This window comes from Pundamilia nyererei, unplaced genomic scaffold, assembly GCF_000239375.1.
Source record: "Pundamilia nyererei isolate P.nyererei 1_Seehausen unplaced genomic scaffold, PunNye1.0 scaffold00006, whole genome shotgun sequence".
NCBI lineage: Eukaryota > Metazoa > Chordata > Actinopteri > Cichliformes > Cichlidae > Pundamilia > Pundamilia nyererei.
The window spans coordinates 4926298-4951460 of NW_005187407.1; the positions used below are offsets into that span (position 1 = coordinate 4926298).

General features: G+C 41.7%; 2 protein-coding genes across 2 annotated transcripts; one reads left to right on the top strand and one right to left on the bottom strand.

The window, feature by feature from the left end:
• Positions 1–1732: 1732 nt before the first annotated feature.
• pole (polymerase (DNA directed), epsilon) lies at positions 1733–16717 on the top strand. The gene is made up of 48 exons (XM_013915036.1): positions 1733–1979; positions 2097–2232; positions 2320–2400; positions 2493–2537; positions 2617–2709; positions 3530–3684; positions 3775–3919; positions 4023–4103; positions 4207–4314; positions 4401–4511; positions 4599–4684; positions 5005–5124; positions 5408–5540; positions 5641–5754; positions 5870–6082; positions 6181–6288; positions 6390–6518; positions 6601–6703; positions 6792–6938; positions 7046–7191; positions 7302–7450; positions 7594–7686; positions 7819–8121; positions 8201–8396; positions 8556–8770; positions 9185–9287; positions 9388–9468; positions 9577–9699; positions 9775–9984; positions 10121–10333; positions 10420–10563; positions 10659–10799; positions 10883–11036; positions 11238–11344; positions 11478–11654; positions 11757–11980; positions 12189–12409; positions 12490–12694; positions 12791–12964; positions 13222–13347; positions 14447–14579; positions 14790–14991; positions 15073–15204; positions 15326–15519; positions 15596–15796; positions 15885–16010; positions 16217–16306; positions 16390–16717. The coding sequence occupies exons 1-48, from the start codon at positions 1915–1917 to the stop codon at positions 16510–16512; spliced, it is 6879 nt and encodes a 2292-aa protein (XP_013770490.1). The 5' UTR covers positions 1733–1914; the 3' UTR covers positions 16513–16717.
• Positions 16718–18486: 1769 nt separating this feature from the next.
• On the bottom strand, positions 18487–23358 carry p2rx2 (purinergic receptor P2X, ligand-gated ion channel, 2). Its single transcript, XM_005722222.1, has 12 exons — positions 23192–23358; positions 22538–22673; positions 22385–22456; positions 22228–22303; positions 22045–22141; positions 20816–20896; positions 20592–20745; positions 19899–20029; positions 19687–19777; positions 19287–19352; positions 19114–19191; positions 18487–18585 (listed from the first exon to the last, which is right to left on the bottom strand). The coding sequence occupies exons 1-12, from the start codon at positions 23356–23358 to the stop codon at positions 18487–18489; spliced, it is 1248 nt and encodes a 415-aa protein (XP_005722279.1).
• Positions 23359–25163: the final 1805 nt, after the last annotated feature.

Here is a 25163-nt window from a genome sequence, read left to right on the forward strand (position 1 = left end):
GGCACCGATGACAGACTCCCGGGGCAAAAACCACTTCTGAACAAAAAGGACACAAAGATTAGTCTCACATTTGCCAACAAAAACACAGCTTCCCTTCCCAGATCCCTGAGATTTTTGTGGACTGATGAGACAAAAGCTGAACTTTTTGAGTCCCATTAAACCTGCTGTAAAACTAACACAGCATCTCATAAAAAGAACACTCAACAGTCAAACGTGGTGGTGGCAGTATGAACAGCTTTTTTGCTTCAGGTCCTGGAAGACTTGCAGTGATTGGTGAATCCATGAATTTTATTCTCTACCAGAAAGTCCTGGAGGAGAATGTCTGGTCATCAGATCATGCCCTGAAGCTCAGGGTGGACTTGGATTATGCAGCAGGACAATAATCGAAAACACAACAGCAAGTACACAACTAAATGGTTAGAAACAAAGAAACAAATTTTTTTTAACCAAATGAAGTTTTTGGAGAGACAGTGTGTAACCGAGGACAAGGGATGAGTAAACGGGGCAAAGAAATAAATTGATCATTTATTTATTACATGAGTTACACATACAAATTCCCAGTCATTTCCAGACAGGACTTCCAACACATCCTGCTGATATCCCAGCTGCACATGAGACTTACCACACAAACTGTGCGAAAATAACAACACTGCAACCCGTCACACCCCGCTTAGCGACACTGCAATCGTGGCACACACTGCAAACAATTCGGGTCTCAGCGCAGCTGAGAATCAGTGCTATGCATGGCCTGCGATCTGGGAGATAAAGGGAAGTGGCACAAACAATTAAACAAAAACAAAAAGGGAGGTTAGTCCGCCCTTACACAACTTACTTTCAATCAATACCGCCTTTACGGCTGGACGGACTAACCAAAACAAAATTACAAATCAATCAAAAAAGAACGAAAAAAACACAGCAGAGACAGCACAGCTGAAAAACACAAACAACATTATCAAGTAAAATATTACCCAATAAAATATCAATTTTATGAAACCATTCAAAATCATGAAGCTGAAACAAACACTCAATATACCTGCAATATTGATCAGTTTCCCTGCGCGCAGTCGATCTAGGGCTTGATCAATTCTTCTATTAAAATTCGTGGTCACACTAAAAAAGTCCAATGACATATTAAAAATAGGCACATGCAATAGCAAACGATCCAAACAAAAATGGCAAAAGTCTCTTACCGACAGTATACCCACTCGCACCTGGGTGAATTAATTGCCTCTAGTTTTTTCCACAGAGGAGCGCTGACTTCACCCCACACACCCACTACCTTTTCACAGCTCTTCAGCCAATCACCTGGCAGAGAGCAACAAACTACCAGGTGACACTTGTTACACGTGCCAAAGTCCAGACTCAAATCTGATTGAGATCCTTTCGCACAGGGAAGGCTGGATTTTACCAGCAAGCAGTAGTGACTTACATTTGCTGCAAATCACCCAAAAAAACTTTTACTTTTTAAGCAGTTCCATATTGCATAATGTAACTTAAAATTATTAAATCACTTAAAAGTGATTTAGTGTAACTCAATTACACTAAATCACGTGAACACTTTGCTTTCTAACGTATTGTTTTTATTTTGTTGTTGTTTTGTTATTTAAAGGCAGATCTATGAGCACCAACGTTACAATGAACACGACATTCAACCTAATTAGATACGTCTCAACACCACCGTGAGGGGTTCATCTCTCATTAACGATCTTTGTACTTCCGGTTCTCAGCTCCGTCCTCTCGCGGCAACTGCACGAACGCGCCAAAATAGGAAAACAGCAGGCGAGTCTGTGACAGGCGCAGACAAATCCAGCAGACAAAACTTTCTATTAAAGCGGCGTGTCTTCAAATGCGGCTTCACGCACACGTTTAGCTGTTTTCTTTTAGTGTTTTGTACCCGGAACATCGCGATAGAAGATGGTTCTGCAGAACAGTGGACGCTACAAAGCGGACCGAGGACCCAGTGGGGATCCGGAAAACCAGTAAGTCCCAGCAGCTCTAACAGATCAAACGCTTCATAACACTTTCTTATTCAGAATATTAATGGATGACCGAGGACTGTCAGAATTTAGTGTCACTGTTGTGTGCGTTTGAACCAGGGATGATGGATCCTCCTTATCGGCCCTCAAGCGGCTGGAGCGCAGTCAGTTCACCGACGAGATGGACGCTCGCTTCGGATTCGACAGGATGAAGGAGCCGGGAGAGAAAACGGGCTGGCTGATCAACATGCACCCCGTGAGTCCTCGCAGTGCGACAGTTTTTCCTTTCTGTCTGCTGCAAAATAAACACTTAACATTTATTTTTGATGCTCTGCATTTGTAGGCAGAGATCCTGGATGAAGACAAGAGGATGATCAGCGCGGTGGACTATTATTTTATACAGGAGGATGGAAGCAGGTTCAAGGTGTGTTTGGGGGGAAAGCAGAGCGCTGTAACGCAGCTTATTAAATGTCCTGCATTTTACATTTTCTCTCATGTGTTCTGTCTGTGCTGTAGGTGTCTCTGCCCTTCAAGCCATACTTTTACATTGCGACGAAAAAGGTAAGTTAGTGACTGTGATTATGCCAAGTGAACTTTTTTTTTAAAAAAAAGTAAAAAATAACAAAATGTGTATGTCCAGAACTGCGAGAGAGAAGTCATCTCATATTTATCTAAGAAGTTCCAAGGAAAGGTGGCAAAGCTCGAAATTCTCCCAAAAGAGGACCTGGACCTGGTGAGAGTTTAAACTGACTTTAAGTTATCTAATAAATAAATAGTGAGTAAATAAATAAGTCAAATAAATGTAGATAAATAAATATTTTACACAGAATTAGTGAAGAAATAGTTGGTGGTTAATTAATGGATGATTTTTGACAAGAGCACCACCACAACACATTTTCACTCATTTAAAAATCTAATCTGTTTATGTATGCTCACCAGACACTTCATTAGATATGCCTCACTAGTACTGGGTTGGAAGGCTGGATGGATCCATGCTTTCATTTTGCTTATGTCAGATTCTGACTGAACCATCCAAATGTGGCATCAACGACGTGTACTGCCACGTACTGGATATTTTCCCTTTTTTTGGACTATTCTGTGTAAACTCTAGAGATGTTTGTGAAGGAACAACTCAGCAGATCAGCAGTTTGTGAAATACTCAGACCAGCCCGTCAGGCATGCCACGTTCAGAGTCTGTTAAATCATCTTTCCTCCACATTCTGATGCTCAGTTTAAACTTGAGCGGGCCGTCTTGACCACGTCTGCTTGTTTTTATGCATTAAGATGCTCCCATGTGATTGGCTGATGTGTTACAGTGAGCAGTTGATTACCTGTACCTAAGAAAGTGGCCAAGTGAGTGTACGCATTTAAGAAAAATCTAAAATATATATCCCCTTTACCACTGTGGCACTCTTGTCCTTAGTATTTAGTGTCCTTAGTATCAGTGTTTTTGAAGGTATCGTGAACAGGTTGCAGTATACTTCCCTATTGGCTGCTAGTGTTGACTTTGTGCAGCCACTCACATGCTGATTCTGCTGATCTGGTGTCTCCAGCCAAACCACCTTGTCGGACTGAAGAGAAACTACATCAAGCTGGCGTTCAACACCGTGGACGACCTCGTGAAGGTCAAGCGTGAGATTGCCCCGGCGGTACGTAAAAACAGAGAGAGGGAGCAGTCCAACGATGCCTACACCTCAATGTTGTCAAGGTATCACCAAACCTTCATTAGATTCCTTTGATGTTCCGCCTGACGTTTCCAGCTTTATAATAACCCCCGGACACCTTTTTGTCCTCTTAGTGCGCTATCAGGTGGCAACGTGACCTCAGTGGATGAAGACGGGATGTCAAAGAGTATTTCAGATCAGTTAGACAACATAGTGGACATGAGAGAGTATGACGTGCCCTACCATGTGCGTGTGTCCATTGACCTGAAGATCCACGTGGTAAGATCAACTCTATCTGGTTCCAGTGTTTTCCAGTGAGGTGTTCCTCGACACCTGTGCACCTGTGCGTGCTCTTCTTATCTTAACTGTCTTTATTTTTCAGGCTCACTGGTACAATGTTCGATACAGAGGCAGCGCTTACCCGCCAGAGATTGTACGGAGAGACGATCTTGTGGAGCGACCGGTATCAGGATTTTGTTGTTTTAAGCCTTCCATCATTCATTCGGAGTTATACTGAAGTTTTGATTTATGTCGGGGCTTTTCTGTGAAACGTTGTTTCCCTGCAGGACCCTGTCGTTTTGGCGTTTGACATCGAGACCACCAAGCTTCCGCTGAAATTCCCAGACGCAGAGACGGATCAAATTATGATGATCTCCTACATGATAGATGGACAGGTAAGGTTCATTTGCGTTTGATTTTTCAAGTTATTGTTACGTTCCTGTTTGTAGTATCATCTAACAGTCCTTGTGTTTTCACGTAGGGGTTTCTGATCACAAACCGAGAGATCGTCTCTGAGAACATTGAGGATTTTGAGTTTACCCCCAAACCTGAGTATGAAGGGCCATTCACTGTTTTTAATGAGGACAATGAGGTATGTAGCCACTAACAATAAAGCATTGGTGAATAATAGGCTGCTGTGTGTTTCTGTCAGTTTAATAACACGCTGTAACGGTTGCAGGCAGCTCTCATTCAGAGGTGGTTTGATCACGTTCAAGAAACAAAGCCAAACATCTTTGTGACCTACAATGGAGACTTCTTTGATTGGTAAGCCTATTTTCTGTTTCTGTAAAAGCCAGTTACTTACTTTAAAGGTGAAGTGGGTAGAATACATTACAGGCAGTGGCTGCAGTGAACACTTTTTATTATTTTTAAGTCCTTGGTTTCACTTCAGCTCGAGCAAAAGTGGCCCAAGCACCAGTTCTTTGTGACAATAGGCAGCTACGACATAATGATGAAGCTGTTAATAGTGAATTATTTAAACTGTTAAAAAGCTGATTATATTAGATATTCAATATTCTTATTCTGTTTGTTATGCTGATTACTTTTCTTGATCCTCCACCTCTCCTCATACTGTTTCTCTCTAGGCCTTTCATTGAGGTTCGGGCTGCCCTCCATGGACTGAGCATGCACAGGGAGATCGGTTTCCAGAAAGATAACCAGGGAGAGTACAAGGCCAGTCAGGCCATCCACATGGATTGTTTAAGGTGTGCAAAAGTTTTACACTCTTAAAATGATAAGCATACACTTTACCTCCACCAAGGAGGTTATGTTTTTGGTAACATTTGCATGCATCTCTTTCTGTCTGTAGCTTTATAACTTGGATACGATGATTCTTGTGTAATGTCTGTTGTCAACACATAGAAAGCATTTTATAAAGATTTAAAATCTCATGTTTAACCACATTTTAACACATATAATCAAAGTAAATGTTATATGTAATGTTGGTTTTTCATATATCCAACTTCAAACCTCCTTATCCTGTATCAGGTGGGTAAAGAGAGACAGCTACTTGCCGGTGGGAAGCCACAATCTGAAGGCAGCAGCGAAGGCCAAACTGGGTTATGACCCCGTGGAGCTCGACCCAGAAGAAATGTGCCGCATGGCAACCGAGGAGCCGCAGGTGCAGAACTAAACTCCCGTCTTTATAAAATAAAAACCGGAGTCATTTTTAACGGGATGTTAACTTTCCACTTACTGTCTTTTCTCTTTCCTCCTGTCAGACTCTAGCAACCTATTCTGTGTCAGATGCTGTGGCCACATATTACCTGTACATGAAATATGTCCACCCCTTCATCTTCGCTCTGTGTACCATCATCCCCATGGAGCCCGATGAGGTTCGTCTATGGCGTGCTTTGCAAAAGATTAAGTAGAGTTCTCTTCTTTCTTTTTTTTAAAGTGCATTTTACTAATTACCAGTCTCTCTTTTCTTGCGTTGTTCACCTGTTTCAGGTGCTGCGTAAAGGTTCGGGAACGCTGTGTGAAGCTTTACTTATGGTGCAGGCCTTCCACGCCAACATCATCTTCCCCAACAAGCAGGAGCAGATCTTCAACAAACTGACAGACGACGGCCACGTCCTGGACTCCGAGACTTACGTGGGCGGTCACGTGGAGGCGCTGGAGTCTGGAGTGTTTCGGAGTGACATCCCGTGCCGTTTCAAAATGGTACAGTCTGCTCACTTCTCAGAGCTCACTCTTCATCAGCACTTGTTTGTTTTTGTTTTGTTTTTTAAACGTCGCTCTCATTTTTGATGTTGCAACAGAACCCGGCTGCATTTGACTTCCTGCTGCAAAGAGTTGAGAGAACGATGCGTCATGCCATCGAGGAAGAGGAGAAAATCCCTCTGGAGCAAGTCACTAACTTTAACGAGGTTTGTGGAGGAGGGGAGTTGCCTCTGTCTGTCTTTTTTAATAAGTTACTCAACTTTTTTTCTGAGCTTGAAATTCAGAATTAACGCCGATATTTTCTCAGGTTTGTGACGAAATTAAGAAAAAGCTGACGTCCCTCAAGGAGGTTCCAAACAGGATTGAATGTCCCCTCATCTACCATCTGGACGTTGGGGCGATGTACCCCAATATTATTCTCACCAACCGCCTTCAGGTTATTACTTTATTAATCAAAAAATGCTCACAATCACATCTAGAAAAGCATTAAATTGAGTCTTTATCTTCTAATTTTGTAGCCATCTGCTATGGTTGATGAGGCCACGTGCGCTGCCTGTGACTTCAACAAGCCTGGTGCCACGTGTCAGAGGAGGATGGCCTGGCAATGGAGAGGCGAAATCAGTAAGTTATCTTTGGATATTTGTACTCTGCTTTTAAGCGATTTGGGGGGGAAAACGAAACCTTTGTCTCTCGCTGTCTCTCTCTGCAGTGCCCGCCAGCCGCAGTGAGTTTCACCGCATCCAGCAGCAACTTGAGTCTGAGAAATTCCCGCCACTGTTCCCCAACGGTCCACCTCGGGCTTTCCACACGCTCAACAGGGAGGAGCAGGCCAAGCATGAGAAGAAACGTCTTGCAGGTTCCTCTTTTCTTTTTGGCTCCTTATAGTAGACTTTGACTATAAGTAATGAAAATAGTGGGTTATCAGGGCTAAAGTTAGTCCTGACTTTATTTTTTTAAAATCAGACTATTGTAAGAAGGCCTATAAAAAGACACACGTCACCAAGCTGGAGGAGCGAGTTACCACCATCTGTCAGAGGGAGAACTCCTTCTATGTGGATACAGTAAGAGCTTTCAGAGATCGCCGTTATGAATTCAAAGGACTTCACAAGGTATTGTAGCTATTTGATCAAATTATACCTGATCTGTCTCATTTAAGTATTTATTTTTTTTATAGTTACGTGCGGTAAAGGTTTTCTTTTCGGTGCTGCCTTTGCTTTAGGTGTGGAAGAAGAAACTTTCATCAGCTCAGGACAGTGGAGACGCCGCTGAGGTGAAGCGCTGCAAAAACATGGAGATCCTGTACGAATCCCTTCAGCTCGCTCACAAGTGCATCCTCAACTCTTTCTACGGCTACGTCATGAGGAAGGGGTAGGAGCCGGCCGCGGTTTTCATCAATCATCACAGATCCACTTGCGCTGTTACCTGAGCTTTTCGCTGCAGTCAGTACTGAGTGCTGTTGACTTGATGCTCTCTGTGGTTTTTTTTGTTTGTTTTTTTTATGTTTCCATCAGGGCCCGATGGTACTCTATGGAGATGGCCGGCATTGTGTGTTTCACTGGAGCCAATATTATTACTCAGGCCAGAGAGCTCATTGAGCAAATAGGGTGAGTTGCATAATTCTTGCCAGCATGTTGGCTTTAATTGAGCTCACGCACTTTACAGTATATATTTTATGCTGCAGGTCAGTTTATTCAACTATAAAAATGCTGCAATAAATCTCCGTCTCTGTGACACAGGAGGCCTCTTGAGTTGGACACTGATGGTATCTGGTGTGTCCTCCCCAATACCTTCCCGGAGAACTTTGTGGTGAAGACCAGTAACGAGAAGAAGACCAAGGTGACTATCTCCTACCCGGGTGCCATGTTGAACATCATGGTAAAAGAGGGATTTACCAACGATCAGTACCACGAGCTGGTCGACCCCGCGTCCGTCACTTACAACATCAGGGCAGAGAACAGCATCTTCTTTGAGGTGGACGGACCGTATCTGGCAATGATCCTGCCAGCCTCCAAAGAGGAGGGCAAGAAGCTGAAAAAGAGGTAAGGTGATAATTTTGTGAAATGATTTGTGGCCTTCTTACAGGGTGTAATTAACAAAGGGAGTCGCCTTTCTTTTTAGGTACGCTGTGTTTAATGAGGATGGTTCTTTAGCCGAGCTGAAAGGTTTTGAAGTGAAGAGAAGAGGAGAGCTCCAGCTCATCAAGATTTTTCAGTCGTCTGTGTTCGAGGCTTTCCTCAAAGGAACTACTCTAGAGGAGGTCTACGCTTCAGTGGCCAAAGTGGCCGACTACTGGCTGGATGTACTTTACAGCAAGGTGCATATCTCTGATCAGGTTCTGATAACTAGGGTCTCCTGTAACAAGGTGTTTTTGTCATATTTCTGAATTGTATTGTTCAGCAATCGTTTATTAGAATAATTTTGATAGAAAATGCATAACAAAAAAACTCACTGGATCATTTCATGTGTGATGCAGGCTGCCAACATGCCAGACGCAGAGCTTTTTGACCTGATTTCAGAGAATCGGTCAATGTCTAGAAAGCTCGAAGATTACGGTGAGCAGAAGTCCACGTCCATCAGCACAGCTAAGAGGCTGGCAGAGTTCCTGGGGGATCAAATGGTGAAAGATGCCGGTCTGAGCTGTCGCTATGTCATCTCCCGAAAACCTGAGGGTTCCCCTGTCACAGAAAGGTTCGACAGTTGCCGCGAAAGTAAACTTATCGTACCGTACTGAATATGTTAGATGGTAAAGCAGGGAAACCTTTAGGCTGTAGCTACACTATAATTGGTAAGTTGCTACTGTGTGAGTGTGCGGTGCCTCGGTTGTCAGGTCTGGTTTAAAAAACCAAAACAAAAATGAAAAGATGATAACGTCCACAATGCTAATATTGAGACTTCAAACTTCAAAATCTGTCACATCAGACTATTGCAGCAATACCATATTTAAAAACTAGGCTACTGATTCGATAGGTTTCCTGGTGTTACACAGCACCAAAGACTTTTCTTGAGCTCGCTTTCCCATTTTTGAATATCCTTAGGAAACTAGCGATCTCTAATATGATCAGAAGTTAAAGCCATCGGCTCATTTTTGCTTCTGTGCATTAGGGCCATTCCTCTAGCCATCTTTCAGGCCGAGCCGAGCGTCAAGAAACATTTCCTTCGCAAGTGGTTGAAGATGCCCAGCTTGCATGACATGGACATCCGCTCTGTGAGTTTTAAGGGTAAAATTAAACGCGAATAGCAAAGACAAAAATGTTCAAGTACTTTCATGTCATATGGTTTTTTGGTTCTTTCTTTTTTTTTCCCAGATCCTTGATTGGAGCTATTACATAGAGAGGTTGGGTAGTGCAATCCAGAAAATCATCACCATTCCTGCTGCTCTGCAACAGGTAAAATGTTTAAAAAATAAATAAATAAACAGAAAACTTAAAACTAAATAATTAATTTAATTGATTAAGAAAATAATAATGGCACCTTCCACTTTTTATTTCCATAAGGTGAAGAATCCTGTTCCCAGAGTGAGGCATCCTGACTGGCTACACAAGAAACTCCTGGAGAAAAATGACATATACAAGCAGAAGAAAATTAGTGAGCTGTTTACCAGCGAGGGCAAGAGACAGGTAAGGTTAACCTCACAGTAAAGTGTCAACCACTAAGCCTTATTGTTGCACTCTAAATGTCTTCCTCGCTCTCAGATTGCCCATCAGCCTCTTGAAGCAGGTCCTGCTGCTGACATAGAGGATTTTGGGATGCCACCCAAACCCCTGCAGCCAGCTATCCTTATCAGCACTAAGCGGAAGCGGGCGTCACACGGAGACGACAGCCAGGTGGAGTCTCAGGATTTAGAGCTTACGCAGTCCTGGCGAGAGATCCTGGGTCCGCCCCCTCCCACGGGAAAAACACGGGTAGGAAAGCAGAGGTTTCAGTATATTAAGCTTGAGACATTTTCATGCAATTCCAAATGCACTTGTAGTGCATTTGGAATCCAAGACGTTCCAGTGGTGAATGTTAAAAGGTTCAAACAACTTTTTCTGTGTGCAGGAGGAACGTCAAGTTTGGCTGCGCTACCATAAGAAAAAGTGGCAGCTACAGCTGAAGCAGAGAAAGGAGAGGAAAAAGAGGAGGAGGCTGCTGGATGGGGAGGCTCAACCAGTGGGCGGAGGAGTGATCAGAGGTGGTCCCATCACAGGCCTGGGGAGCTTCCTCCGCAGAACAGCTCGCAGCATCCTGGATATGCCGTGGCAAATTGTCCAGGTAGTGCAGAGCGATCCTGTTATCATCCACAAATAATTTAATAATGTAAAGATATTGATCTCTATTTTTACTTTTTTTTTTCTCAGATTGCAGAAACTAGTCACCCTGGTCTGTATAAGCTTTGGGCTGTGATTGGAAATGACCTCCACTGCATGAAACTCAACATCCCACGTGTCTTCTACGTCAATCAAAAAGTCCCAAAACAGGAGGAGGGAGCGACGTACAAAAAGGCACGCTACAAAAAAATACATAAAATAATGCAATGACATCACTGTGACTATAGAAGAAGTTACCCAAAATAACTATCAGAGCTGTGTGACTACAGGTGAATCGCATGCTGCCTCGCTCCAACATGGTTTACTACCTCTATGAGTACTCTGTGCCAGAGGACATGTACCAAGAGCACATCAATGAGATAAACGCAGACCTCTCTGCACCTGACATCGAAGGAGTCTATGAAACACAGGTCAGTGTAATTTTTTACACTGCATAGTGTCCGTGTTATAACTGTATAGTACTGGAAACAACACAGCGAGTCGTTTGTTTCAGGTTCCTTTGCTGTTTCGAGCTTTGGTGCAGCTAGGATGCGTGTGCATGGTCAACAAACATGTTGTGAGAGATATGGCCGGAAGGGAGGCTGACACATTTGAGCTGGAACATCTGGAGATGAGGTCGCTGGCCCAGTTTAGCTACCTGGAACCTGGTAAGAGTCATTCAGACACTTTAGATTTAAAAGTTTTGACAGCAGACTTTTGATGGTCATAAATGTCACAATTTAATATTTACTTTTTTTTGAATATTTAGGTTGACCTAAATTATGACTTTTCCCTTTAGTGAAAAAGAAAACCGTTTCACTGCAACTACTTGTGCATTTTGATCTGCAACTACTATGTTTGCTTCTCAGGGAGTGTTCGCCACATGTATTTGTATCATCACAGCCAAGGCCACAAGGCTCTGTTTGGCCTCTTCATCCCCTCTCAGCGCAAAGCTAGCATCTTCGTCCTGGACACGGTAAGAATAATGGGCTTTCTTTGAGTGTCCTCTTTGTTTTAGTACCAGAGAAGAAGTCTGTTTTCCTCTCAGTACCATCATGACATTTAATTGCATTGAGAATAAAGCTCAGTTGTTGGCTTGCGTTTTTTAGGTTCGAAGCAACCAGATGCCCAACTTGAGTAACCTCTACACAGCTGAACGCACGGCCCTCCTGGAGAAAACGACGGAGGAGCTTCTGCCTCCGGAGAAACACAACTTTGAGGTGCGGGCTGAAAATGACATGAAGGCGATCTCACGTGCACTCCAACGAATACTCCTAAACTACAAGGTAAAATAATCTGGTTATATTTAACATTTTTATTACTTTTTAATCTTTAAGTTTCATGCGACTAAATTTGCAAATGCCTGCTTTGTTTGTTGCTGTTGACAGGAGGAGCGCCGTGGGCCCACCCTCATCGCAGTGCAGTCAAACTGGGAGTTGCGTCGATTGACGGCCGGGATGCCGGTGCTCGAGGAGTTCCCGGTCGTTCCGGTTCATGTGGTTGATGAGATCAGCTATAATGTGTTGGACTGGCAACGGCTCGGTGCCCGGCGCATGATCCGCCACTACCTCAACCTGGACAGCTGTCTGTCACAGGCTTTTGACATGGCCAGGTATGATCTGCATGTTTCTGCTGAGTTTCCCTTCACACATAAGGTTGTTCCAGACGGAGAGGAAGATTTTTTTTATTTTGTAAGAGGACACTATAAACGTCTTACATGCTAACTTTGTGGTTGTAGCCTCTAATAAAAGATTTATCCAGGCAGCAGAAATTGTTGTAAAACATTTTCAAGCACTTTTGAATTGTTCTTTTACTTTCAGATATTACCACTTACCTGTGGGGAACTTGCCACAGGATGTGTCCATCTTTGGCTCAGACTTGTTTTTGGCAAGACATCTACGGAAGCACAACCACCTGCTATGGCTTTCACCCACATCCAGACCTGACCTGGGAGGAAAAGAGGCTGATGACAGCCGTCTGGTGATGGAAAATGATGACAGAGGCTCTGTGGAGATCAATGCTCAGGGATGTTATTCAACAGGTACAAAAAAAAAAAAGGAAGAAAAAGGAAATCACTAGAGGGATTTTTGAAGTCTGTCTTAATCATCATCTTTCGTGCAGCATGTGTGGAGTTGGACCTGCAGAGCCTGGCGGTAAACACCATCCTCCAGTCTCAGCATGTCAACGACATGGAGGGCGGAGCCAGCCTGGGCGTCAGTTTTGATGTGATCCAGCAGGCATCTTTGGAGGACATGATGTCAGGAAACCAGGGAGCAAGCGCTCTGGCTAGCTACGATGAGACAGCTCTCTGCTCCAACACCTTCAGGTGTGTAAACTTCTGTGTTTGAGCGCAGGATTTGTGTTTTGTGTTTTGCTCAAACCACAATTTTCATTGATTAATTTTTCTGGGTTCTCTGAGCAGGATCTTAAAGAGCATGGTGGTGGGATGGGTCAGGGAGATCACACAGTACCACAATGTGTATGCAGACAACCAGGTGATGCATTTCTACCGCTGGCTGCGCTCCCCCAGCTCGCTGCTGTATGACCCCGCCCTGCACCGCACCCTGCATAACATGATGAAGAAAGTGTTTCTGCAGTGAGTGCCAAATCCTTTATACTTCAAAAATGAAATCTGAAAGCTTTCTTTTGAAATAATGGTAAACTCTACATCAGTAGGACTTCACCACTAAGAAAAAGCCCTGGAATTTTTAGGTTGTTGCTGTTGTTTGTGTTTTTGTTTTTTACATTTTAAACGTAAAACTTTATTAGAAAATTTGACGATGTGAACTCTGATTCATAATAATGCTTCCAGTTTCCATTTATCCAGACCTCATTCTCGCATTCTGGCCTTAGGTTGGTTGCAGAGTTCAAACGTCTCGGCTCGACTGTGGTGTACGGAAACTTTAACAGGATCATTCTGTGTACTAAAAAACGCAGGATTGATGATGCCATTGGCTATGTTGAGTATATCACCAACAGGTCAGTGTTTTTTAAATTCTCCAGTCTGATCTGGGATGACCAGAGTTTTAGTTTTCACATGTTTTTATTTTCGAAATCAGAATGAATCCCAGTGAGAAATTATTTTGTTTCAATACACAAATTTTGTTTATAAAACAATATATACAATTGAGGCCCTAAAAGTGCCATGTTAAATTTAAATTAAATATTCTAAAGTTAAAACAGTACTTTAACTGTATAGACAAGATGTAAGTGAAAATAGTCCAAGTGTCAATACACTTAATTAGAACATTTAATGGCAACAGGTAAGAATTATGTCTTTATTTGCAACCTCACAGAATAAACTCCAGCTGTAACATTAGTGCATCACATCACTGGAAATCGAATGTATTTTCTTGATGATGCAGAAAATGTAATTATGTTACATTTGATCTTAATCTGCCGCTAAGTTTGTTTGATTTTTAGCTGATAGAAAACTGATAATAAAATTGATCGGTTCCTTTTTTGTAGGCTGTTAACATCATTTATCAATAAAATTCATTCCCTCTGATTGGATCACAAACTAAAGTGATTTTGCACCTCTCCTTTAGTAAACTACTGGAGAAAATCAGATCCAATCAGATGTAAAAATGCATGCATGTGTTCACAGCTGTTGGCTATTTTGACATATTAACAATAGTATATTAGTAAAATGATGCATGATGCAAAGCAAGAGCCAGAACACTAAAATCAGAAAAACAAAAATAATCCATTAGAAGAGCGAGACGGCAGGGATTGTTGTGGTTTCCATCAGCTGAAGTGATTTCTGTAAATTAAACCCAAAATGGGAGAACTGCCCATTAAATTAATGGATGTGATATTTAAATATTGACTTTATGACAAAATATAAATATAAAATCAATATTGCTACTCAGAGATACATACCTCCTGGGATTTTGGTTCTTGAAATATTGTTGTGGTTTTTTTCCCTGGTTTTCTGAAAGTATGTGACTAAAATAAGCACCAATACCTTTTAAATGTTTGACTTTTATTGTTTACAACTTTTGAAAGTCTAATTTCCTGTTTCCAGTCTTTTACGTGTAACCGCAACATCTCACATTTCTAACCGTTTCTCTTCTAGCATCCATTCCAAAGAAATTTTCCACTCTTTGTCCATCTCCTTCTCGCGGTGCTGGGAGTTCCTGCTGTGGATGGACCCTGCCAACTATGGTGGCGTGAAGGGCAAACTGCCCTCCAGCGTCATGTATGGAGAGGTACTGCCAGATGCTGGAGGTTTCTTCCTGTTAAAAGCGAGCTTTTTCTTCCCACTGTCGCCAAGTGCTTGCTCATACAGGGATGTCTGATTGCTGGGGGTTTGGGGTCTTTATCTTACAAACTACAGCACCTTGAGGCGACTCTTTTTGCGATTAGGCCCTGAACTGAATCAATCTCCAATGTTGTTGTTTTGTTTTTGTTTTTTGAAGGAAGGAGCCCAACAGAAGAAAACCAGACAAGAGGAGGGGGATGAGGATGGCAGTGAGGATGAAGATGAAGAAAATGCTGAGGAGGACGACGGAGATGGAGAGACGGATGAAGTAGAGGATTTGATTGAGAGTAACTGGAATATCATGCAGTATCTTCCTCAAACCGCCTCCTGTCAGAAGTACTTCCTCATGATCGTCTCAGGTAAAAGAAGGAAAATCTCCCAACATTTTTTTTTCTTTGCTTTCTAAGTTACTAACTCTCAAAACACCTTTACCTTGCCAGCGTACATTGCAGCGGTCTATCACAGTATGAAAGAGGAGCTGAGACGTAACGGCCCAGGAGCAACACCAGTAAAGAGACGTGGCAACAGCCAGGCTTCCCAGCAGGCAATTGGGGATCTGAGTGCACTTCCTGGTAAGAAGCTGATCAGGAAGCTGTTGTATGTGCTAAAGACTTCTGTTGTATTTCTCTGGGACTGCAGATTACGCTCAGCCGAGTGTTTAATGTTTACGGATTTAAAAATTCTCTTCCACAGGAATGATCTCCTTCTCCCAGGAGTACGTGTCCAGCGAGCTGACACAGAACATTTTCACCATCACTCAGAAAATCCAGAAGAAGGTCACTGGTACCAGGAGTGTTACCCACACCTCAGAGATGTTCCCCATCCTGCCTGGGTCACACCTTCCACTCAACAACCCAGCACTGGAGTTTATCAAATATGTCTGCCAGGTAAAAAAGAAAAGAAAAGAAATCTGCTCCTTTCTGCAGCGGTTATTTATATTTCCCCCATCCCTCCCTTGTTTAGGTTCTTTCACTAGACGCCAACATTGTAAATCAGGTGAACAAGCTGAAGAGAGACCTCCTACGTCTTGTGGATGTTGGAGAGTTTTCAGAGGAAGCCCAGTTCCGTGACCCGTGTAACTCCTACATCCTGCCAGAGGTTATCTGTCACCACTGCAATTTCTGTCGGGACCTTGACCTCTGCAAGGACCCGTCAGTGGCACAGGTAAGAGTACAATAACTCCTGATAATCACATTTCGAAACTGTGAAAGTCAGAAATCTAAATGAGATAAACTTGTTATCTTTTCCTCAGGATGGTTCGGTTTTGCCTCAGTGGTTCTGTTCCAACTGTCAGGCGCAGTATGACACCGAGTCTATTGAGATGGCTCTGGTAGAAGCTCTGCAGAAGAAACTGATGAGCTATACGCTGCAGGATCTGGTGGGTAAAATAATGCTCAGTATATCAAAACACCTGGCAAAATTTAAGCAATGAAATGATAAAAAAAAATGCACTCACTACTTCTGGTTGTTTGTTTGTTTGTTTTTCTTAAAAAAGCAAAGTTTTCCTGGCAGTAAAATCTAACTTGCATGCTTTTTGACAGCCCATTTTCCAGAAGGTGCCTCACAGGTTTTGTTCAATTTCAGGTGTGTAGCAAATGTAAGGGAGTGAAGGAAACCAACATGACCCTCTACTGCAAATGTGCTGGAGACTTTGACCTCACCTTCCCAGCCAAGGTTCGTACTTTGAAGCACACGGCACCATTCTGTTCAGCGATGAACGCATATTATTGACACTGCTGTTTTTGGTCTGTTTACAGAGCTTCTCTGAGCAGATCACGGTGTTTAGGAACATAGCATCCCACTACAACATGAGCTTCCTGGAGGAGACCATAGGCTGGCTGCTCGTTATGAGCCCTCAGATCAACCAGGGTGTTCACTGAATATGAGCTTCACTGACACTTCCTTCGCTCCATCCAAATCAGGAAACGGAGTGCTGAAATTCATTTTTGAGTTTTAGCAAACTTCAGCAGCATCGGTCTCTGCTTCTTGCTGTGTGATTGTGTAACCAAGATGATTCCCCTGTAAATATGTTTAGATTGTATTAGTTATGCATGTGTATGAAGATTTTCACTGATAATAAATGTGTTTTTCATGTGTCTTGGTCTGCTTGTGATTGCTGCAGTTCTGTATTTTTCCTAAATTACATCTACTCTGTCGTTACGCTGTCTCAGTTTTCTCCTCCCTCCCTCGGCTGCTAATGTGTCTGCTGTAAATTGCGCACAGCTTCAATTACATGACCTGCATCCACTCTAATTTCTTCTGCTGTGAAACGTGACTAATGTTGCCTCATTGCATGTTGCGTAATCTTTCATTGTTTCTTTGGTTTGGCGACAGTGAAAAAGACTTTGACAAATCTAACTTCCTTTTTTTATTGAGCAAATTTGAACCTTGCAGACTGAAAAAGATGAATTTCTGGCTGGTTGGAAATTGTTTGTTTTTTTGTCGTTATCCCATATGGGAAATATGTATCTGGTAGTGAACGTTATGTATGTCTGCTTTAGAATTGCCTTAATCCACACATCCCCTTCACTTTAAGTTCATTGTTTCACAGATGACTCACGTTACCTCCTGGTGGGCGTCTCCCAGACAAGTAATCACATTTCAGACTTAACTGCTGTACAATCAGATTCACTTCTTTGAGGTTCTCATAGACATGCTCTGCATGTATGTTGATAAAATGAAATGATGAGAGCAATTTTGTGCTCTTACATGACTTATTTGCATCAGGATCTCAGCAAATGTTACATTTAGTTAGTATGGTTTGTCAGACAAATTACAAAAAGCTATTTAAGCTGTATGCTGTGAATCTTCGCAATTTTCTTATATGGTGCAAGTCTACAGTTTCCAAAATGAAGTGACTTTCTGCCAACCTTCATAGCAGATATTGATCATTCAACTTGAGTCTTAAATTTTTGTGGGTTTTTTGTTGTTTTAAACCACTGACATCTGTATTGCTCCTTGGCAACCAGATGGATTCACACTTCCCCACAATCTTGTTACAGGAACCATTTTATGGGAAATGTCTGCATTATTCGATTACTGTTCATTGCCCTCCTTGTGTTTCTCCTGGTAGTTTCCTCCTGTGTGCTGAGCACATCAGACTGAAAGAAGGAAATGAATCAGAGCCTTCAGATGCTTCAGTTTTATCTTTGTCACAATTTCATGATTTTGTTTTTCCTTTTGAAAAAGTCCCACCAGTCTTTATGTTTGAACCAAGTTAAAGGTTATTTATTGTTGGATTGAATGTCTACAATACATCGACATATGCTGTATGGTTTTTATTTTTTGGTAGCACTTTAGAATAATGCCATACTATCAAACATTATTAAGGTATTAGCAAGTGCCCAAATTCATCATTTACATAGCATTACTCCTCCTTAGTATGGCCTTTATAAATACTGATATATTATTATGACTATGATTATTAATAGCAGTGATGTGGTAGCAGTGATAGCTGTGCATGATGGATAAACATCTGTATTTATAAACGGCATACTAAGGAGAAGTAATGACATACAAATGATGAATTAAGCACTTACTAATGTTTCCTAGTGTGGCGTTGTTATAAAGTGCTGCCAGTCTTTTTCTCATGACAGTGTACTGAAATGGTTTCCTGTTTTCAAAATAAACACATTCTCTATATGCTGTTAATATATTCTGAGGTCGTGTCAAGTTAAAGAGAACTAACTGTCTTATGCAAAGATTTCCACAGGGATCTCTTTCTTTTGCCCGTTTTTATCCCCACTAACATCAGCACAGTGTCAAAGTGAGCTGTCACTGACACCTGAGATGCAGTTGCTGTTTGCTACAGTTGGTGGTGGGGAGTCCATGCACTTGGCCAGCGAGGACTTTGGTCACAGCGGTACGCCGTCTGACAGGTCAGAATGGTTTGAGCCGAAGCTGTTGATGTAGCTGAGCTCTGTGGGTATGGGATTTGTGGGCTCCTTGATCACCTGTGAAAGGCAGAAGATGTTATTAGACAAACATATCTCACAAAATAGTCTCTAAAAATAAGAAAACAGTCACCAAAACACAGCTATACAGTTGTATGATTTGTGCCTGGAGCAAAGTAATGAAGCCAGTGAGCTTCACAACGTGTGTTAGAGTCTCATGGTTATTGTCCATAAAATGACAAATGTAGCCCTGACTTTGACCACAGTTAAAGTGAAGACCCATTAGCTGACCATTAAGTCTATGCTTGATTAAATCTTGAACAATATTGTAGGAGCAGCGATTCTTGTGAATTGTGAAAAGATATACAACAGACGCCTCCCCATGACCTCAGCTCATCAGTCCTTCAGGCTGATGAGCTAATAATTGACAGCATTCTCCACAAGACCTGGAGACAAACTAGATTTCTTCTCTGGATGGACGATTTCATTCTATTTATAAAAGTCTTCTACTGGATATAGAAGCAGATTCACAAAAACAAATGAAACTGAGTTGCGTTTAATGAATAACGCTCTCTTTTTTTTACTCACTTCATCAAACTTTCTCTCACTGTAGACTTCATTCTTGTCGATAAATGTCAGCATGATCCAGTCGCAGATTATTGTGCACTACAGAGAGGGGAGATGAAGCAGAATAACAGTTACACTAATTGAACGGTGCCGCTTTAATGTCTCAGGATAAAAACAAATTAGTCAATACTCACAATCCCAACAGAAGTCATAGCAGTCACTGTGCTGATGATGGTTGGAATAGGACTAAATTTACCAGCCTGCACAAAAATGACACACAGTTGTTATGGAGTTGTACATCTAGATAGATAGATTTTTTCTTTGTTCCCACACTCAGTAGACTGAAGCACTTGTTTATAGGGGGTCCTCTGATTGTTGCGGTGTTCCCTGTTTTTAGCTTACAGCACGTTGAGGTGACTGTTGTTGTGATTTGGCACAAATTGAATTGAAATATTGGGGGGAAAAAATCGTAGAAAATTGAAAATGTTTGTAATACTAAAGAGTTAATTCCTAATAAACAAAAAAAAACATAACATAAAAAAATATATTTTGATAGATACAACAATAAGCAGGTCTAAAGTAGAATCTACTCACATGTCCATGAACTATGATGTCTAGACGGATACCAAAGGCCTTGATTAGTGTCCGAGTTTCTTCCCCATCCTTACTGTAATATTTGGCAAACCTGTAGAATTACACATAAATTATTACAACAAGAAAAAAAACAGGTGAGCACAGCAGAAGAGCGTTTTAAAGACTGTTTTAAAAATAAAGTATAAAAGTCAGCGTTGGACGCCGGTGCTAACCTGTAATAATAACCAGCGTCGGGCAGATCCTTTCGGAGGTCAAGGCGACGGAACGAGTATGTGGGTTTACAGTGTGAGGGATCCAGATCCAAGTTACACTTCCAGTTGATGAAAACACCGATCACTCCTCCCTAAACTCAGACAGCATGACAGCAGTCATTTTTAACCCTCGTGGGTGCCATTCTTAAGACATCATGTAAACAGCAATAGCCCAGGAGAAGAATATAAAGTATTCAAACTTTATCAGTAACACAAATGAAATACGTGCCTGAGTACTTTCTGGGCAAATCCTAAAATTAATCTTGGGAAAATTCAAACACCAAGACACCAATCAGATTAGAATTAACTAATGAGAAATTTGGATAGAGACGGCACAAACCATAATGATATTACCACATAAGAATCTGCAAAACTATAAAATAAGTTTCATATTTACTGAAGTGTTACAATAGCTGATTTGGGACAAATTGCAAGAATGGCCTTTCTGTCTAAGTTTTATATGTCTATTTTATGTCTATATGAATTTTATTTATAGAGACATAAATTTATTCTAATTTCTATTGTAATTCTAAGATTTGTTCTAATTTTAGATTGCTGGCTGGGGGTTGATGTTGATCCACACATTTTAAAATGAGAAACACTCTCCACAAATGAAATATTGTGAACACCATGCAGTGCAGGCATCATACTCACGGTGTTACAGAGCTCACTAAAATTCTCCCTCGCTTGTGCTGCGATGTATCCCAAGCGGAAGATGGGACAGTAGGGGTCACGCTCCTCATCATAGTGACACTTATTCAGGTATCTCTTAATGTCTCGCTTGTTTCGGGCATCCTTAATGTTTCCCCTGCCAAAGACAAGAACATCAGTATCTGCAGCTTAAATGTCCAGAAGTATTAACTTCTATGTGACCCTACCTCAGCACTTTAAATTTGGGGAAGTGGATAGAGTTCCTGATGAACACTGTGAAATTGATGGCCTCCTCTAATGGTGGTTCTCTGTTGAAGACAGCAAATATTTAACATTTCCTTAAAGTGACCTTGAAGTGGTTCTTGCATCTGGTTCAGGTTACACAATTTGTTTGACTGGTTTGGTCATCATTTGGTCAAAGTAGTGACCAAGCAACTGATAATATCTTGTCTCCAAGGAAGCACAGTCGATCTGTTTTCTCACATAGAAAAGGTTCTTGGTTCTTTCAAAAAGCCCAAAATATGTGAACTTTATTGTGTTTTACTCATGTGGATGTGTCTTGATGACTAGTTTTTTTTCCAAGCTGTATTTAATGATGACTTAATATTTAATGCTTTACTAATTTTTCTGCTTTGCCACCTGTCTTTTTGTCAAAATCATGCATCAAGCCAAATCTCTTGTAAATTTTACTTTTCACTCTTGCTGCTATCATAGTCACAAATCACCTCTGACACCCTCCACCCTGCCTGCACTCTCCTCTTCGCCTCTCTTGTGCACTGTGGATTTAAATGTTTTTAAACAGGTTTTTAAACTCATCTTACTTCACTACCTCTCCTCCTTGCAGCTTCACTGTAACATCTGTTTCCCTCATTTACACACGCATTCTGTTTGCTTCCACTGACTTTAATATCTTTTTTCTCCAGAGCATACCTCCACCTCTTCAGGCGCTTTTCCACCTGCTGCCTACTCTGAGCGCAGATCACAATGCCTTCTGTGAACATTACAGTCCACAGAGACTCGTGCCTGACCCTATCTGTCGGCCTGTCCACCACTGCAAACAAGAAAGGGCTCAGAGCCAATCCCTAATGTAATCCCACCTCCACTTTAAAAACATCTGTCACTCCTACCACACAACTCATCCTACATATTCTTCACCGGCCTCTCAATTCCTGAAGACTACTAAAAGAAATTACAAGAAAGCTTGGCTGAGTGTGTTCAGTAAATACTGACTTTCAAGCTTGTTAGGACTGTACCATTTTGTTTTTGCCTTCATTTCCATGTATGTTTGCACATGTTTTAATAAATCGCTGCACCAATTCGTATTTTATTTCATGTTAGTTTCCCATGTTTTTGGATATTTAGGCTCAGTTTGAGTCTGTTTAGAACTTATATGGATTTTTAGAGCAATGCATATATACCTGACATGATGCTGATGATTCTGTAGCACCCATCTTACCGTACTACAGCGTATTCCTCAATCGGACACCAGCTTTGTATCTCACAGGTTTTAAAGGTGTGGTTGTAGTACTGAACACATCTGCCCGTCCTTCTGCCTGTAGGAAAGTGTTTGAAACAAAGGGTGGCAAATGCAAACCAAAAAAGGCATGAAGAAAAATTAGATGAGAAGTGAAAACATTACCGTGGCCACTGAAGTTGACTTCCCCTTCAACGCAGTCAGAATCGGTGGTGCAGTTGGCATTGGCAACATTAAAATGCTAAAGTGAATAGAGAAACATGTCAGTGATGGGAGGGAAAAGGTGTCTTTGTTACTCAGTAGATTTTAGTTGACCTCTCACCTCAGCACAGGTGCCTTGTCTCTGATTGAACGTGAATTCTCGTCTCAGTATTGTGCTAATCACATCGCCACCCTAAACAAAAAGGGGAAAAAAAGACTTAAAGTGGTTAACTCAAGCATGAGCTATGCAGCACAAGTTTAATGAAGAAATCACCTCTGAGGGTTGGGCATACTCCACAGTGTCCAGGATCTCATCTCCATGAATTGCTGAGCCTTTCATGAGAGTATAAACAGAGCTCTCTGGACGGGTTTCGCTCTCTTGGTATGCTTTCTGACTTATAAAGACATACCTTCAGGATGATAGAAGAGACAGCGGTAATATCACATTTTCTACCATGATGTCAGTTTTTATTGGAGGTGTCATGTTACACTGGATCTGCTCAGCCCTCTTTGCTGAAGCCAAGAAAAGGTGATGATGTACTTTAATTCAGGGCATTTAGTTTATTTCAAATCTGAAACACTTTACATCTGTTCTCCTTGGATAGCATTTAAATCTCTGATAATATAGAGAGGGGATGAGCCACACTCAGTTGGATTGTTGAATTTTATGCTGTTAATTGCAAATGAGATGCATTTCCTCCCCACAAAACTGCACTACATGAGTTCAAATTTAAAGCCGTAGTGTATTTATTTTATCTGCATGAATATTATTCATTAAAAAATCCTTTTAATTTTACTGTAATTAAATTTAAAAGAACCAACAGATCTAACAGAAAAAATGTAGAAAAGACAAAATAAACCTTTGAATTTCATATATTGTCCACACACCTGGTCATTAGACATGCAAAAGTACAAACATGAAGCTTACCATATGAAATAAGTGATCACAAGAAACTGAACACCCCTGTAAATTACGCCAAGAGTTCTGTTCTTAACCACCATCACCTTGGGGGTCTCATAGTCCCAAAAGCCATGAATATACTCCTTCAGGAAGTTATGTAGCCCCATGATGATTTTATGGCACGTTTCCGTCATATCCTCAGATGTTCTTGTGAAGTCTTACGATTGAATCTGTATATTTAGCTTTAAATATCTGTCATTGTGTCTTTTTCTCCGCTCCAGCCTGCATTTCTCTCAAGCATCCCTGGCACCAGCGAGTGAACGAGAGAGTAGGGGGTGGGGTCCTGATGTGGTTGAAGGCAGGCTTCGTTTTTTTTTATGCCACTCTATTCTGATAAATCAGCTTTATGCCTGGATCAGCTTCTCCCTGTACAAGACTCTTTTAACTTTCATTTTCTTGTTATTCGTTTTTTTATCTTTCTTTTTTTTTTAAATAATTGCTTACTTTGCACATAAACAGTTTTTAAATTGTTGATTTTAAATTGAAATGACTGGCTTTGACCCCTGTGTGTTGGTCTGGATGTTTATGGTCAACTGTCGAACCTGCAGAAAGGTGTGATGAAAAAAGGGATGCCAAAGAAGTACAATAACCTGTCCATACCTAAGGTCTTAGAAACTGCCAAGCAAAGACTCGCAGCCTTGGGTAGCTGCTTGGAAAGGTATACCAGAAAGACTGAAGCCAGGAGAATAAACTATCCAAGGCACTCTTAGTGGCAGGGAAACAATATGAGAACAACAGCCCCACCAATGCTGGAGACCTAGCAATACTGGAAGACCATGTGGGGGATGGATGCAACCTATAGCAATAATGCTCAGTGGCTAGTAGTAGACATCCGAGAAAGGGTCTTAAGCATGAAGATTTGGACAGCACCAGGCCTTGACATGATACACAGATACTGACTAAAGAAGCTAGAAAGCCTCAAGAAAGCCTCTGACTCAATGACTCACACGTGGATCCTGGAATGCCTAGAACTGTACGAGTACTTTTACTAATCAATCAGAGCATTCGGAGTGCTTTATACAGCATCCCTCATTGACCCATGCACACCCATTAATACAAGCCCTTTTTCTATACTTAAGTGTTTTCTATCCAACATTCACACTTGGATGGATGCATTGGAGGTGTTAATATCTTGCACAAGAATATTTGGTATGCAGTCTGGAGCAGCCAGGGATCAAACAACCAAGAATCCAATTAGTAGGTACTCTAGCTTCTGAACTACAGCCAACCCTGTACATCAGGAAGGTGCCAACAAATGACCATGTGCTTAGCAAACACTTCAGGCATCAGAAACATGAGAAAGAAGAAGAGCAAGAAGGGGAACCATCATGGAAGGACAGGCCCCCGTACAGTATGTACCACCGGCAGATAGAAGAAGTGTCTATTATCAAGAAATCCAACCAATGGCTGGATAAAGCTGTACTGAAAGACAGCACAGAAGCACAAATCATGGCAGCGCAGGAACAAGCTGCAAGTACAAGATCCATAGAAGCCATGGTGTACCACACCAGCCAAGACCCCAAGTGCAAGCTGTGCAAAGATGTCCCTGAGACAATCCAACACATAACACCAGGGTGCAAGATGGTAGCAGGTAGCGCATGCATGGAATGCCATAACCAGGAAGCTGGTATATACAGATATATCTGTGTCATTTATGGTCTGAAAGTAGTGATGAACAAAAAGAGGAAGACGGCCATAGTGATAGATGTAGCTAGGATAGCATCATCAGAAAGAAGAAGCTGAAGAAATACCATGGGCTGAGAGAAGAGCTCGAGAAGATGTGGAGGGTCAAGGCAAGAGTGGTCCCATGTGGTAATCAGAACACTCAGGACAGTGACTCCCAAACTGGGCGAGTGGCTTGAACAGATCCCAGGAATGACATGATCACTGTCCAGAAGAGTGAAGTTCTGGGAACACCAAAGATACTGGACAGGACCCT

Coding starts and splice junctions, on each gene's coding strand:
- p2rx2 (XM_005722222.1), bottom strand. CDS start 23,358: ATGACGGAAACGTGCCATAAAATCATCATGGGGCTACATAACTTCCTG. Junction 22,674..23,191: donor GTGATCACTTATTTCATATG/GTAAGCTTCATG, acceptor ATCATCCTGAAG/GTATGTCTTTATAAGTCAGA. Junction 20,746..20,815: donor CCCAAATTTAAAGTGCTGAG/GTAGGGTCACAT, acceptor TGTCTTTGGCAG/GGGAAACATTAAGGATGCCC.
- pole (XM_013915036.1), top strand. CDS start 1,915: ATGGTTCTGCAGAACAGTGGACGCTACAAAGCGGACCGAGGACCCAGT. Junction 8,397..8,555: donor TGGATGTACTTTACAGCAAG/GTGCATATCTCT, acceptor TGTGTGATGCAG/GCTGCCAACATGCCAGACGC. Junction 11,655..11,756: donor GAATACTCCTAAACTACAAG/GTAAAATAATCT, acceptor TGCTGTTGACAG/GAGGAGCGCCGTGGGCCCAC.